This window comes from Onychomys torridus, chromosome 13, assembly GCF_903995425.1.
Source record: "Onychomys torridus chromosome 13, mOncTor1.1, whole genome shotgun sequence".
Classification (NCBI taxonomy): Eukaryota; Metazoa; Chordata; class Mammalia; order Rodentia; family Cricetidae; genus Onychomys; species Onychomys torridus.
In genome coordinates, this window is record NC_050455.1 from 65441031 (window position 1) to 65458373 (window position 17343).

The following is a 17343-nucleotide window of genomic DNA, read 5'->3' on the forward strand; positions in this document are numbered from 1 at the left end:
ACTTATAAAGAAATCTTTTTTAAATCTCTTCTAGATTTCTTAATATCTTGAGGAGATGTTACATCATCTTTCAACTAGACAGAGAATAACTTTCTTTGGACTTCATTTAGAAACTAGAAAGTAAACTGTTAGTTATCAAACCCAAAAAGGGGTTGAGAAGAAAAAGGCCTAAGAGGCATAATGTCTTTCTGAGTGACTTCACTGCCCTTATAGCTAGCTTAGCTCTTTGTTATCCAACTTCCCTTAAAAACACTCTGCGCAGCCAGTAGTCAGTATAAGGCATTTTCTCAAAAGAGCCTCTATCTATCTGAAGCTGGTCAAAAGCAGCACAGCTCCAAGCTGCTTTCCTTTCCTTTCAGTTTTTCATTGGTATTGACATTCAGTATACTCTCAGACTATTTTCCTCCTTAATTTTTTAAAAGCTGTTCTTTAAGTTTACTATGAGGATTTTTAAATGATACCAGTGTTTTTCTGGAATCTTAAACACGACTCAATCTCATAAGCTTTTTTCATTTTAATTATCTCCTGTGAGGCAAGCTGTTTGCTCTCAGCTTTTTGGGAAGTAAATCTAAGCTTTCTAGCAATGCTTAGAAACTTCATTTCGAGATTTTTTTGGAAGTCATGTCCTGCTTCCCTCATTGCAGGGTGGAGTTTTAAAGCCTCCATTGCATTCTCACCATCAGCCCCCCCCCCCCCCCCCCTTTTTGGGAAAGGTGTCCCTGCTTCAGCTTTCTGCCTGCACTTTTTTTGGTAGGCTGTAACTGTTGGGAACTTTTGGCTGCAGCTTTTTCTGGCTTGAAAGAACTTAGCAAAGAGGTTTTGCCCTGTTCTAAGAGGTTTGTTGTTTTTTCTTAGAGTGAATCACAGGTGATTTCCTGTACTAATATCTCCAGGTGATTTTGTTTGTTTGTTTGTTTTTGTTTTTGTTTTTCGAGACAGGGTTTCTCTGAAGCTTTGGAGGCTATCCTGGAACTCGCTTTGTAGACCAGGCTGGCCTCGAACTCACAGAGATCCACCTGCCTCTGCCTTCCGAGTGCTGGGATTACAGGCGTGCACCACCACCGCCAGGCTCTCCAGGTGATTCTTATTTTTGCACTTACAGAAAGAAAATCTGAGAAAGTTTTGAAAGGCTTTTAGTTCTTTGAGAGGGAGAGAGAGACCACCAACTTTTCCCAAAAATGTCTGTTCTCTAAACTTTGGCTTTAATGGCTGAGAAGAAACTAATTTTGTTGGTAGTATGTTGTAAAAATGCGCTCAGGCAGTGCTGGCAGAGCAGAGGGTTTTGTTCCCTGAGTCTGCCTCAGGGATAATTCTTATCCTGTCATTTGGGACCAAAAATCCCCCCCCCCCATCTCTTTGATAAATATTTCCTCTGATTCTTCCCAAGATTTTCCATTTATAGCCCTATAGTTAGAAAGTTAAAGACCTAGTGTCTTTGTCTTCTACCTTAACATGTTCTAAATTTCCTTTATGCTGTTTTTCTGAATTTTTCCTATTTTCTACTTTTCTAAGTTATTTTTCTATACTATATTACTACACTGTACTTTCCTTATTTTTCATAGATAGAAACTAAGAGAGAAACAGAAAAATCTTGATAGGGTTCCACACTGCATCCTCATATTCGGACATCCTTCTAGTTCCCTTTTTTACTCTCCCAAAAATAAAACCCCTGCCTTATTTAACCTTTTTCACTCCAATGCCAGATTGATCCAACTGCTTGCTTACCAGCAGGACCTAACCCTCACTTTTGCTGAGTACTCTGGATTTTCTTTTTGTCTTTTTCCTTGTTCATTGGTGCCATCTGTAGGGGGTGGGGCATCCCACCCCCTCTTTTCCCCAGAGTAGTACTCTTGAGTAGGATCAGAAGAAATTATTAGTTAGAAATATAAATGGGAGAGAAACAGATAGAAAATACAGGATAGCCTCAGTAGGCCCTGGATCCTAATTCATTGGGCCCTGACTGCCTCTGCCCTAGGGTTTTTAAAGGAATAACAAGAGTTGTAGCAAAAGGCCTCCTCCCAGCATAGCCAACTGCAGACCATCTCAAACAATTGGTGTGCAGGTCTGTGGTCTAATCCTCTTTATGCAGACCTGCTGGGTAAAGCCTAAATGAGCTCCAACAGGTTTAGGGGCAAGTGTTTTATTTTGGATAGTAGCCAGTCTGGTGGGTATAAAGTAGTATTGAGTTGCATGGAGTTGTTACTTGGATTTCTGTAATTATAAGTGACAATTGAGAACATTTCATGTGATTATTAGCCATATGTATATTGTTGGGAGAGAAGTTTTTTCAAATCCTTTACCTGGTTTTGAATTGGTTGTTGAATTTTAGGAGGACCTCCCCACTTCTGTTTCCCAGCACTCATTTACTTTTGATTCAGAGATATAATAAGGAATAAAAGAAGAATATTCTTAGATGATGGTTCAGTGATTGATGGGGGTTGCAAACTGAGCAGTCTTAGATAATGCAGTGTAATAAATTAGCTCACTCACTATTAACTTTATGAATCATCAGGTTAGCTGCAATCTACTTATCAAACTTTAAAATTTTCAAAATTTTATTTTATGTATATAACTGTCCTCATATGTTTGTGTACCACATGAATTCCTGTTGCTCATGGTACCCAGAAGAGGCCATTGGATCCTCTGGAATTTGAGTTATAGATGGTAGAACCTCTTTGTAGGTGCTGGGAATTTAACCTCAGTCCTTTGGAAGAGCAGCTAGTGCTCTTAAACCGATTAGCCATCTCTCCAACTCCCAATGAAACTAATTATTACATCTCTTTACAAATCACTCCCAATCTAAGTACAACTTCTAGAGAGCTATCTTTACCAAATACTAGCTAGCTTAATACGAGAGGTCAATATAATACTTCCAGAGAATGGAAGGGATGACTTAACAGACTTCATATTTTAGAATATTTAACAAGGTATGTTAAAATGCTAACTTTTTGCCTAAATATTTCACCAAGCCAGAGTCATTATTATCAAGCAGGTAGCACAATGCATGTATCAGACTATTGCTTTTTTCCTTGAAATATTTCATTTATTTAACTTACTTATTTTGAGGCAGGGTCTCACTATATAGCCCTGCTAACCTGATAGTCATTATGTATTTCAGGCTGGCCTTGAACTTACAGAGATCTGCTTGCCTCTGCCTTCTGAGTGCTGGTATTGAAGATATGTATCCTCAAAGTCAGAAGAAGGTGTTGGTCCCTCTGTAGCTAAAGTTATATTATAGGTAGATGCCAGCCACCTGATATGTACCAGAATCTAACTTCTGCTCTCTGTAAGAACATTGAGCCTTCTTAACTAACAAACGATCTTATTAGACCCCTCATTTTCCTTCCTTCCTCCCTCCTCCTTCCTCATGTACTTAATGCAGACTACCAGAAATGTACCTGTGTATTTTCTGTTTTCAGAAGGCTTTCACATGTGTTTCATATTTGGTTTATAAAACAGTCATGAAAAGTCAAGAAAAGTGTTTGCATGTTAATTGAGAAAGATTTAGACATTTATGTCAATTTTGTGTGTGCGTGCCATAGTTTCACTTTGTTCTTTTTTGGGCATGCAGTTTTTGTACATATTTTCAGATTTATGGCTAGAAAAACTCAGTGCTCATGCTATTAAATAAGATTGAAAACAGTATGTGTTCACTTGGTTGCTTGGTTTGTGCTAGGTATTAGGTTTAGGGCCATGTATGTACTAGGCAATCCTTATAGTTCTGAGCTATCGCTCCTAATGACTTTGTAGTCACTTGTAATCTCATAATATGGGTAATTGTATTATATTTGATCATTAAGAGGTTGTGGATGAATCTAACCATTAACAGAGGAAAGTGGAAACCATAGAAGGAGGGAGGGATAAAAGAGCAAGTAGGAGCTGAGGAAGTGGAGAGACTTGCTTTATTTTATGTATTATAATTATCATGTAATGTAAAATTGCTCCATGTGTATGTAGTTCTTCATCTTAAACAGCCCCTCTCTTTCCTCACTTTGGAGATAGTCTGAGAAAATATGAATTAGCATTATGACATTTCTGTGAATCATAATTCTGCAGTAAAGTGCTCATGCTTTTTATTCAAGGAGATAGTATTTTTCTTGATTTGATGTGACTGACAAAGAGGGCCTTTTGACATTAGACATTTAGTTATCATCTTGTTCATGATCTTGGATAATTGTAACAATAACATACAGAAATTAGTTTTGCTTTCTCTTGGGGGATCTTTTAGTATTTTATGGTCTATTCTTCCTCCCTCTTTGTCAGTAGGCTCTGTTATTTATTTATTTATTTATTTATTTATCTATCTATCGGTTTATTTATTTATTTATTTATTTAAATTTATTTTTTTCTGTTATTTTTTGAGACAGGGCCTCTGTAGCACTGAACTCTTGTGTAGACCATGGTGGCTCTGAACTCATGATCCCCTTGCCTCAGCTTCATGAGTGATAAGATTATAGGCATGTGCCACAATGCCAATAATGAGCATTAGAACATCTTTGAATAATTCATTAGTATTAAATGTGTTATAGTTCTTTGTGAAGTTACCAATACACTTCAGCATTTAATAATGTAGTCAAACAGTATGACTTTACTAGGTAATCAATCTTTTTTAACTAGGTCATCTTTTGTAAGCAGTAATTGCTATTTGTCAGATTTACCTAAAGTTCTGAAAATTTGGATTTTCTTTGTATTCTGTGAGTAATTAAATATAAAGCACAAAAATAAAGAAGCTACAAAGAAATATACTGAAAACATCTGTTTCTTGGATTGCTTTACTGTGAGGGAGTGTTTCTGACTTTGATGATAGCCAGGGGTGAAATGTCATCTAGAATGGTTTTATTGTATTTTCAGATCGTAGTATAGTTAATGTTTTAGAATACTGAGTGATGAAGTATTTAAAAGTAAGCTCATTTGCATAACTATACTCAGAATTGAATATGAATGCAATTTCACACAATACTGGAGTTGAGAGTATTAAATTTAATCTTGAACATTTCAGTACTTAGAAAACTCTTTCTCAGAAGTTCCTGGTTATTTCAGGTGCTTATTTGTTACTGAATAAGTTTTTTTCCCTCCTCAGTTCAAAGCAGTATTCAACGGTTTCAAGAGAAGTTTTTTATTTTTGCTTTGACACCTCAGCAAGTTAGAGAGATATGCATATCAAGGTAAGAGGAATATTTCAAATATAATTTTCCTTAAAGGATATGTGTTTGTCTTCTGGAGTTATCATAACAACATATGATAGACTGACTGGGTACTTTAAACAGAAATTTATTCTCAGTATTCTGGAGAGTTCTGTCAAAGATTGAGTTATTTATATGGTTACTCTAAAAGCCTTTTCTTAGGGCTTATACATTTTTCTGCTTCACACATAACTTTTTTTCTGTACAGTGCATCTCTTTGTGCAACATGACATTGTCACAACACCATGTCTATCAGCTTAGGAGTTCCTTTAAGAACTTTAATTGCATCTATAAAGGCAGTTACAAATACAGTCACTACATTGTGGGCTAAGATTTCCATGTATAAACTTTGGGGGCTCATAGTTCAGTCTGTAAATGTTTAACCTTTTTTTTTTTTTTTAACTTTTTCTTATACATTTACTTTAGTGTATGTGGCAAATGCCTTGGTGCATGGTACAAGTGTGATATCAGAGAATATCAGGAATTCAGGTTTTAGTTCTCTTTTGTTATGTGGCTTCAGGTACTGCACTCAGATCATCAGGCTTGGCATCAAGTGCCTTTGCCACTGAGCCTTGTTTCCAGACCCAGCTGGACTATTTCTTAACTAATACAAATATAGTTTGACTAAGATTAGTCAAGTGGTAAATATTCTGTATATTAGAAAAAGTTGAGCCGGGCGTGGTGGCACATGCCTTGGGAGGCAGAGGCAGATGGATCTCTCTGAGTTTGAGGCCAGCCTGACCCACAGAGCAAGTTCCAGGACAGCGTGGGCTCTTATACAGAGAAACCCTGTCTTGAAAAATGAAAACAAAACAAAACAAAAAACCCAAAAAGTTGCAACCTTTGAATTAAACCTTAAGCATCTTTTAAGTTATTTTCAGTCACATTTACCAGTATATTTTTTGTTTGTTTGTTTGTTTTTCTGGTGCTTGGAATCAAACTCTGAGCCTTTGTGTGTGCTGGGTAAGCCTCCTATCACCCTCAATATTTCAAAGGAGAATTTTATTTCAAATAGGGCAACATAATAAAAGAACTTGTGAAATTTGGGCATGATGGTGTATGCCTGTAATCCTAGTGTTCCAGAGGTAGAGGCAAGAGGATCAGAAAGACCAACTCTGGCTACCCAAGATTTTGTTTCACTGTAAAAATGAATTTGATAGCCCAAAGATAAATTAACTATAAACAAACATTTTGAAACTAAATGTGAATAAGATTAATGATTCTTGGATAAGAATAAAAACTGAGCTGGGCATGGTGGTACTTGTCTTTAATTCCAGCATTCAGGAGTCAGACCTCTGTGAATTGAAGGCCAACCTGCTTTACATACTGACACCTGTCTTAAAAAGAAATGTACTCTGGACAGTTTCATGTCAACATAGGGAGATATCATATCTGTTATTGCACAAGAAGTTTACAACAAGAAACAGCCAATTCATTCAAAAGGCAGTAATTCCATAATGCCTTTCGTGATAGTTTCCTCCAACAGAATCCTTGGTTCTGATAGGTTGACCTTATGAGCCCTAGTTGTCCCCTGCTGTATATTCTCATGGTCTTTTGCTACCAGCAGCTCTTAATAGAGCATTAGAGAACTGAGGGTATTGTAGGTTAAATTATGTCCTGGGACTATAGTGAGAAGTAGAGGGAAGATTTGAAATCAAATGAGAGTTCTTTTTTCACCTTTTCTTTATGGATATTTCTTTGAGATGTTAAATGAGTTGTTTTTTTTTTTTTTTTTAAAGAAAGGATAGTATGTAACTGAGAAATTCTGTACTTAACATATGTATTTACAGACATATATTTCAGTCTTTATTATGTAAATGTGCATTGTCAAGCTTCTAAGTGTGTATATCCAGATTATACATCTTGAAACTCTTGACCACCTAACATTTGAAAGTATGTAGAATGTGAGGAAAAGACTCTGAGACACAACTTTAGATTCGATGATTAATCATACTATTCTTATTAAAATTACATGTCTTTTGTTGTTGTTTGGTTTTTTTGATTTTCAAGACAGGATTTCTCTGTGTAACAGTCCTGGCCATTCTGGAATTCTATAGTCCATGCTGGCCCCAAACTCACACAGATCCACCTGTGTCAGCCTCCCAAGTGCTAAGATTAAAGGTATGTTTAAAGGCAAAATTGGATATCTTAAAAAAAAAAGTCTCAAGATTTTATACTCTGTAAGGTTTGAGGTTCTATAGGGTAATGTTTATGTAAATAAACTGGTTTGTAATAGTCTCGGGATATTATTACTAAGCAAACAAATAAGTAAATTATATATTATATAAAAATGTATCATTAACCTCTTTTTTTTTTTTTTTGAGCTGAGTGAGGATGGAACCCAGGGCCTTGCGCTCTACCACTGAGCTAACTCCCCAACCCCATTAACCTCTTATCTAATGGTAAATCCTTGCTTAAGGTCAGCACTAAGTGATTGCTAGGTACAAGGCGAGATATGAAATGACATAATTACTTTCTACAACTGGTTGTAGTCTTGTTTTGTTGTTGTTGTTTGCTTTGTTTTTTGAGTCACAGTTTTCTCCATGTAGCCCTGGCTGTCTTGAAATGCTCTATGTAGACCAGGCTTTCCTTGAACTCACATACAGCCACCTGCCTCTACCTCCTAAGTGCTGGGATTAAAGGAGGATTGCAGTCTTGTTAATGAGCCAGATTATTTAAATAAAATGTCCATTGGCACTGCAAAGTGTTATATTAAAAAAACTATTTAGTTATGGCAAATCAGTTGCTGTGAGGAGATAGGAGATCACTCTTAATCTTGGTGTCTTAGAAAGCTTTAATGAGTTAATACATGTGTGTGTGCCTAACATGCACAGAGTTGTAAGTTGTTCCAAGCTACTTGAGCTATCTCTCCAGCCCCCAGTGACCATGTAATCTTCAAATCTGTGGTTTTTGGTTTTTTTTTCCTTCTCCCTTTGGTGTTTACAAACCTGTGCTGTAGGACTTCTTTGTCAAATTCCTATGTTGTCATCGACAGCTCCTCGCACCTGCTCTTCTTTTCTCCCTTTCTTGGCTGGGGCATGGCCTATCGTCTCTTCCTCTTCTGTAGCAGCTGCACACTTTTGGCCTCTCTGGGCTCACCTCTTAGCATTTGTCTTTCAGATTGTGTTCCCCAGCCTATCAAAGTTCCGATCTGTCTCTGGTTGAGAACCCCTGCACTTAGGAAGGAAGCACTAAACAGAAGTAGAATTACTGTTGTACAATCCAGGTTCTAATTGGATTGTGGCAAGTAACTTGAACTGTGAAGACAAATTAGATTTCCTTTTTTTTTTTTTTTTCCTGTAGGAATTGTCACATTTTATTTTGGTTACGTCTACTAGCATGAATCTTTAAGGAAAATACTATTTTCCATTTATCTTTGAAGCTCCAGAGGCCAGATTGCATTGTTTGACTTGAATAAGTGGAACATTTTAATGCTTTGATGAAGAATTGCTTAGAAGGGGTCAATAATATAGAGGATATTGGAATATTTTGAAGAAATGCTTGAGGATGTAGAAAGTTTGAAGGATGTAGGCTCCTGGAAGAAAGGGAAGCAGCAGGAACAGAAGAGACATCTGTTTATACTCCCTATGCCCCTCTGAAACCCAGGCATTTGAGTGACTGTTTAATCATCACAGTCACTTGATGAAGAAGTAGATGTATTCATTTTCTGTCTTTAAACACACAAAGAAAAGGTTGCCTAATTCACCCAAGGTCAGAAAACTTGGGATGAAAGAGTTTAAGTTAGTTATTGCTGCACCTTCCAGAGAGCCGCAGAATAAGAAATGGGAAGGAAGGTGAATGCTGAAGTTGCTTTGTCAGGTTCTCCACATAGGATTACACTGTAATATTTTTCCTTGTATAGTCCAACACTTAGAATAGTAGTTAAGAGTGATACTTCATTTTTAAAGTCAGATTTTATATATTAAATTTAAAAAGTGTTCTTTTGAGATAGGATGTCATGTAGGCCCAGGCTGGCCCCAAAGTTGATGGTTAGCTAAGGATAACCTTATATTCCTGATCTTCATACCTCTCTGCTGGGATTTCAGGCATACACTACCATGTGGCTGGCAAGTTTGTGGGTTGGTTTTTTTTTTTTTTTTTTTCTCTCTCCAACTTGACATAATGTAGAATCATCTGAGAGGAGGGAACTTCAATTGAGAATATGCCTCTGTAAGATTGGGCTATGGGTAAGAGTGTAAGACATTTTATTAATTAATGACACTCTTCCCTGGCCTCTGCATCAGCTCCTGCATGCAGGTTTTTGCACAGTTTGAGTTTCTGCCTTGACTTCCCTCAATAGTCAGGATATATAACCAAATAAAGCCCTTCCTCCCAAAGTTGCTTTTGGTTGTGATGTTTCATCACAGCAACAGTAACCCTAAGGCATCTGGCAAAGAAAGATGCTTCTTGAATTGTAATATGCATACATGTCACCTGGAGATCTTATTTTGTTTTCTTCTTTTCCTTAGTTATGTGTATGTGCATGTGTGTGCAGGTACCGGTGGAGGCCAAAGGAGTTGGATTCTCTGGAGTTGGAGCTTTAGGTGGTTGTGAGCCATCTGATATGGGTGCGGGGAATTGAATCTGTTTCTGGAAGAGCAATGTATGCTGTAACCACTGAGCCATCTCTCCAGCCCTTGGAGATCTTGTGAAAATGTAGATTCTGATCATATAAGTCTGGGGCAAGACCTGATATTCTGCGTGTTTAATCACCTCCTAAAAAACAAAACAAAACAAAACAAAAACGTTCTTCTTAGTGTAGACTCCATTCTGAGACTAAATATTCCAGAAATAATAAAAGATTGTATGTCTGTAGTTTGATACATGGTTATGAAGTTACCCTTATTATCATGTTGAAACTATAGGTACTAGTTAAAATTCTATGTTAGAATTGCCTGTGTAGCTCAGAAACCTATGAGACTATACTCAAACCAATAAGAATTACCTGATGAATGAAAGTTTATATTAAACAAAAAAGTCTCCAAGTGGTTAGAATGTTCAATCAAGGGGAAGAACAACTACATAAGCATGTAGATTTTAATAAACTCCTTCAGTGCCTAGAATCTTCTTTTCATGTTAACTAAATTTGCTATGTATTAAAGCAAATACTGCATCACTGAAGTTCTTGTGAACTGAAAATATACCTTAAAACTGATTAAGAGGAATGACTAAAGGTTTAGTAAGTAGTGCATTTATAATTTGTAATTATTGCTTTGGTTTGTTTGGTTAGTATCATTTTACATATAAAAAAATTGTGTGTGTGTGTGTGTGTGTGTGTGTGTGTGTATGTATGTGTATGTATGTATGTGTATGTGTACATGATCACTTGTGAACTCAATTATGGTAATCTTGAGTGGTGACCTGAATTCCGTGTTGGTTTTCTTCCGTGTTGTCTCTACCTTGTTCATTGAGCCAGGATCTCTGTAACCTTGGAACTTGTTATTCTAGTTAGACTGACTGGGCAGCAAGACTCAGGGATTATCCTGTTTCCAGAAATCTTGCTCTCTGCAAAGACTGGGTGGGGATTAGGTATAGTCGCTCACTGTTAAACAGCACCCCTGCTTTAACGTGGATACTTAGGATCTGAACCATTACCTACTGAGTCATGTCTTCAGCCCCTGCTTTGTGAAATTTTATTGTGTTTCCGTAACTTTTTTTTTTTTTTTTTTTTTGCCAATAGGGATTTTTTGCCAGGTGGCAGGAGAGATTATACAGTCCAAGTTCAGCTTCGGTGAGTTTGATATTTTCCTAATTGCTATGTGCATTGGAGTTTTAAAACATGTAAGCATGTTTGGTACCCTAACAACTTTTTTCTTTTTTTTTAAATACAGACTTTGCTTGGCAGAGACCAGTTGCCCTCAAGAAGATAACTATCCTAATAGTTTGTGTATAAAAGTAAATGGGAAGCTCTTTCCTTTGCCTGTAAGTTGCTATCTTTTTACCAGATTTTTTTGTAAGTTTAGTTTAAACCCTGACAAGGGTAGAAACAGTGACAACTTGGTACTGATAATTCTAACCCCCTTTAGAGAGGTGCATAAAGCTCCTTGTATGAATAAATGGCTGATATTGGGCCTAAGGAAGATAGAATGAACCTGAAACATTAAATTGTAGAATTCAAGAAAATTTTGATTGGCTCTTGGATCATATCTAACAGCTCAACTTGGGCACCTGATTGTACAAAACGTGTGGTAGTGAATTTCTGAATTAGCTGGGTTTGGCCTGTGGATTTATCAAGGAAAACAGAAATAGCAACAGAATCCAGGATTCTAGGCTTGGCCTTGATGATGCACACACTTGGGGTCCCAGGGAGCAAATAATCAGCAGCTTGTTGTCTAACAGTGAAGCAACTTCTGGAATATATACAGTGTACTTATATAGTCTGTTTCTGAGATTACTGGAATCTTCAAATCCTTAGGTCTTAAAATAGCATTTCAGTTGTCGAACTGTGCTAAATATCAGTTTCCACTGCAGCCTGGAGTACATCACTAAATTGGTATGATTGGGTAGAAAGCTGTCAATACTGGATAATTCGGGAGCATGAGAGAAGCCTGGTTCTTGAGCACTTCAAAGCAGAGGTGTATATTTGTTATTGAAGTGCCCTGTGACTCCACTGGTATTGCAAGTTGCCTTTTCAGCAAAAGCAGCTGTTAGAGACTGGGAAGCTGTTTGACATTCCTGCTAGGCGGCTTGACTTGGAATGATTATGTGAGCAGTACCTTTGTGTAGCTGAACAAGTCATACAGTATAGTCCAGGAATCTAGGTTCTCTAAGAACCAAGTGCTTATAACTGTTCATGATTGAGTCTACCCTCTTGTTGGCCAAGAAAACCGACCTTCCATAGTTGTTAGCATATCCTTTATCTCATTCTTGGCTATGGGGCTTAGAAACCTGTCCCTTGAAGTCAAGAAAAAATAATACACACACACACACACACACACACACACATACACACACACACACACAGAGTGTGTGTGTGTGTGTATGTATGTATGTAAGTAATATTCATGTGTGTGGATTCATAGGCGTGCCATGGTGAACATGTGAAAGTCAGATGACAGTTTGAGGAATCCACTTACTGGCCTGCTGAATGAATTTTACAGAGCTTAAGCACTGCTATACCACTAATTGACTTCTACAAGATGTTTGAGAGACTGAAGTCTGAGACTGTCCTTTGAGGACAAAAGGGGAAATTAAAGGATCTGGGTCCACACAATCAGGGAGGATTGCTTACTTTACACGATCTGTACATGTTCAAAAGCCATGTGAGTTGGGCATGGGAACATACCTGGAATCCCAGCATGTGGAAGGCTGAGACAGAAGGATCTAAGGTTCAAAGCCAGTCTGGGCTACATTGTGAGACTCTTCAAAAACCCAATAGGGCATTTTACCTCTCTGGTTTCTGACTTTCAGCAATAAGATTCACAAGAGCTGTCTTTTTCTTGAGTGTACTGCATGGCATCTGGACCAGAGGAGGATGCACTTTGAGCTGAAGGATGCCAGTTGGGTGGTTGGATGTTTCAAAAAGGAAGTCTGGCAAAATCACAAATCATAGGATGATTCTATGCATGCTTTATGTTATCCCCCCTCGCCCCGCTCCCACACACATTTATTTTTTACTGCTTAGTATGTGCTAAGATTCATTGGACTCCGCTTGTTTACCTCTTTTATAGTCCTTGAAGAAAGATAAAACTGTAGAGGATTTTTGTGTGTTCACACACTCACTCTCAACCTATCCAGTGTGATATGTCTGTGCGATTGATGGAGTTTACAGTGTACCAGATCTTCCTAAACTTGTTGACATTTTTGTAGTAACTGATGGCTGTACAGTGTATTTGTGTAAGTTTCATAAAACTCTAAATGGCTCAGTCAGTACCATGCTTTGGCTTAGCATTTTAATTGGTGAGGTCTGTAACTTCACTATGACAGGTCTCTGTTACTTTTCCAGACATTTTGAGACAAAGAAAATGAGATGCTTGGGTACTCCTCTGAGATATTGTTAGACAACGTTGGTGTCTGCCTTAAAGCACCAAGGACCCTTAAGTCCTTACATTAGGCTGTTTGTGGAGATAGGAATTTTGTGTAAAGCATCCTTTGTCTGAAGAGTCTGGCACTCACCCTTGAGCTAGGGGTGCTGTGAAGAAGAATGTGAATATTGGGAGAAAGACAAAACCGTATTTCAAAGATAGCAACAAGGCACTTGGTGTTTTGCATCAACTCCACAAACTTGATGAAAACTTCTTCCCTGTTATTTTGAGACCTGATTGGCCTGATCCTTAGTATGTGGACCAGGCTGTCCTAGTTATAATCTGCCTGCCTGTTTCCTGAGCTCCAGTATTATAGATGTGTGCCACCATACCTGGGAAATCTTAGGGAACAGATGACATAAGCTGACACACAGCTGATGAAAAACTTCTACAAGTACCTGTTGGTCCCCAGTTACTAGTCAATGGGATAATGAAACATAGGGTATTTATGCTTAGCAGGATTCTGAGGTTCATGACAATCATGTAAGTATACTGCAGCCTCAAGAAAGATGCAGTGGATCTTTAGGGGTTAAATTAAGCTCTTTTGCTTGTAGGACCTAAATCCAGTTGTAAAGTGCATTAATAGGCCACAAAAGATTTTGACTTGTTATTGCCTGTGATCTCAGTTTGCTGAAAAAAGATCCGGCAGGCATAGTCTTGATAGGATTATTGAATTTCCCGTGCTAAATCTGAACATAATTTGTCTTTGACCTAGCCTAAGTCTTTACATGTGTGACTCTATTATATTCAGTCATTTTGGACCCATTTTCAGATAGCTACTATATATTACATGTACAAAGTAAATGGAATAGGAAATGTGAATTGCTTTGACAGTAGTGTGTCCTTGGACTCCCACATATCAAGTAAATGATAAAAGCAGCTTCGTATTTACCAACTTCAAGATATTTCATTTTTTTTGTATGTGTTGTGTGCATGTATGTAGTATTTTGTGTTGGCTTGTGTTCAGGCTGATGTATATAGATGCATGTAGAGGCCTGAAGTTAATGTTGGGTATCTTCTTTGGTTAGTCTCCACTTTATGTTTGGAGGCAGAATATCTGACTGAACCCAGGGTTCACCAATTCCTGCTAGTCTAGCTATCCAGTTTGCTCTGGGCATCTTGTCTCTCTTCTCTTGTGTTGGGATTATAGGAGGCTGCCATACCATCCTGGCTTTTTCCTGTGTTCTGGGGACCAGAACTCTGGTCTTCATACTTGTACACCAAGTGTTTTATCTACGGAACTGGCCACATGGTTTAATTTTTAAATTTGTATGGGGATTTGCATGCATCAAAGGTTGACATTGAGATGTCTTCCTCCATTCTCCATTTTAATTTTTTTGAGACAGAGTCTCTTGCTGAACCTGGAACTCACCAACAGACTTAGTTTCTTTTCCTGTTGCTGTTATAAAACACCCTGATAAATGCAACTTAAGGGAGAAATTTCCCCCTTGCTGGAAAGTCTTCCTATGGAAAGTGCAGAGTAAAGTTCTTGGATTGATGAATCAGTGATAATGGGATTAAGGAGCTTCCATGTACTTAATGATTTGTCTAAAATTTCAAACCAAAGGGCCAGAGAGATGACTCAGTGATTAAGAGCACTTGCTCTTGCAGAAGACCTGGGTTTAGTTTTTAGCACTCACATAGGGTAACTCACAATAGCCTGTAACTCCTGTTCCAGATTCCAGCACTTGCCTCAGATTCTTCTTGCCTCTGCAGGTGCTGCACACATACGCACACACAGTTTTAAAAAAGATTAAAGAATTAAAAGCTGAGCCTGAAGCATACTGAAGAGAGTGAGGCAATACTGACCCCACAGCCTTGTTCATGCTAAGCAAATGCCCTGTGTTGCTTTGAATACTCTGATACATTTACTCTTGGTTTCTCTGCTCTTGTCTCTTCCACACTGTTGAAATGCCTTGTGACTCAAATTCCAACTAGAGTTGATATTTAGTGAGGGCATCAGTTTTTCGTTTTGTTTTTAAATCATTTTGGCAGACCTCAAGCTACTGTTTTTATTTGGTTAACCCACCAATAGATAAAGCAAAAGCAGAATTATTTCCTAGGTCTCAAACAGACAGACAAAGTTTTGCATTTATAATTGCTTAAATACTGGTATTGATATTCCTGTGTTTGTTGCTCGTAAGTACTATCACTTTCCTCCTTACTGCTTTGGGACATGTCTCTAACTGAATTGGAAGCTGTTTTGCCTAGGCAGACTGGATGGTCATCCAGCTCTTGGGATCCACCTTTGTCTGCCTTCTGTTGCTGGAGCTGCAGGCCTGTTTAGCCCAGCTTTTTACATGGATGCTGGGGGCCTGAATTAGGTCCTCATGTGCCCACTGAGCCATCTCCTCAACTCCTAAAGTAAGAGGATCTGTTTTTGAGTTTCTCTTTTCCTCTTGTGTTTCACATTAACCAATTTAAATGGGCACACCCCTCTTAAACATATAAATACATACCACTCCTATTTCCATGTTACAATGCAAGTTCTTTTTGCAAGAGGTTTTGATGATGTTTAGAATTTTGTTGGTAGTTGTAGATTACAAATTATCATATGGATACTCACTTAATAATTACTATACTCCCTTTAAGAGACAATGAAGGAAAGGGTGTTCTCAAGTTCTGGTTGACTTGGGTATATTCTATAGCTCTGCTTTTGTACCAGTAGGAATTTTACCTTTTGTAAGTTATATAATTCAACATTGCTGAAAATCTGCAAGGATCTTTTTGTATAAATGAATGAATGAATGAATGAATGAATGAATGAATGAATAATTTAACTTTCTGTGCATTGGTATGAAGGTATCAGATCTCCTGGAACTGGAGTTACAGACAGTTGTGAACTGCCATGTGGGTGTTGGGAATTGAACCTGGGTCCTCTGGAAGAGCAGCCACTGTTCTCAAATGCTGAGCCATTTCTCCAGCCCCTGTCTACAAGGATTTGCTGATGATCTGTGTTAGCTGTGATATTTTGCCATTGCCTATATGTATATAACTTTGATGCTATTCACCAAGTCTGACTGAGTAGCTATGTGCCCTCAGCTTTTGAGCTAATAGATAATTTTAAGGACATTTTGAAAAGGAAGCATGGATCTTAGCTGTTGTCTGAAAACCTTTCTCCTATAACCAGAGATCCAAGATTGTATTAGCATTAACATGTGCAATTAAAGTTGTCATTGACTCTCAAGGAAATCTGAGATGTGTTAGTGGAATGAAGTATAATTTTAAGATATATTTGTAAAGCTTTTCCATAATAAAGGTTAAAAATGTGTTAATGATATAATGAAAAGTTCCTCAGAAGATTCTTCCATCAAAAAAAGAATATGGTAGGTCATGTATGGTGGTGCATACCTTTAACCCCAGCACTTTAGGGGGCAAAGGGCAGATCTCTGAGTTTGAGGCCAGCCTGGTCTACATAGAGTTTAGGACAGCCAGGCCTATTAATAGAGACCTTGTCCCAACAAAAAGAAAAAATAAAAGGATATGTGACTACGGTGGTCAATTCATTGTGTTTATATTTGCTATGTGTATGAAAATAAGTAATGATACAATGAGCTGTACCATGGGTGTTTTAGGGGAAAGATCTAAATGGCACGTTAGCTGCCATACATAATGAAGCATGTTGTCTGGTCTTCAGTATGTAGGCATTACTGCAGCAAAGAAACTTTTCTGTTTTTTTTGTTTTGTTTTGTTTTGTTTTTCGAGACAGGGTTTCTCTATGTAGTTTTGCGCCTTTTCTGGAACTCACTTGGTAGCCCAGGCTGGCCTCAGACTCACAGAGATCCACCTACCTTTGCCTCCCGAGTGCTGGGATTAAAGGCGTGTGCCACCACTGCCCAGCTGAAACTTGTTTTCTAAAAGTTATATTATTTTGCTTTTGAAAGTCATAGCTTTTTGGTAATTGAGAATTGTATATACTATAAATAAAAAGTGAGTATGTTTCCTATTTAAAACAAAATCAAGCCAATTTAATATCAACTGAAATAGTGGTTTTTTTAAAAAATTATTATCCTGGGTTTTTTGTTTTTAGTTTTGGTGTGCTTTTGTTGTTTTGAGACAGAGACTTAGTCCTAGCCAATGTGCAACTCACAGAGATCTGTTTACCTCTTGAAAGCATTTGGGGTTGTTTGTTTGTT

General features: G+C 37.8%; 1 protein-coding gene across 9 annotated transcripts in view; it reads left to right on the forward strand.

Annotated features, from left to right (window-relative positions):
- Positions 1-17343, forward strand: part of Pias2 (protein inhibitor of activated STAT 2) — an 82684-nt gene that overhangs the window by 30956 nt on the left and 34385 nt on the right. For all 9 annotated transcript variants that reach the window (XM_036204330.1, XM_036204339.1, XM_036204338.1 and 6 more), the window contains 3 exons: positions 5081-5165; positions 10864-10914; positions 11015-11105. In XM_036204330.1, the coding sequence (XP_036060223.1) occupies positions 5081-5165; positions 10864-10914; positions 11015-11105 (227 nt within the window). The remainder of the gene's footprint in view (positions 1-5080; positions 5166-10863; positions 10915-11014; positions 11106-17343) is intronic.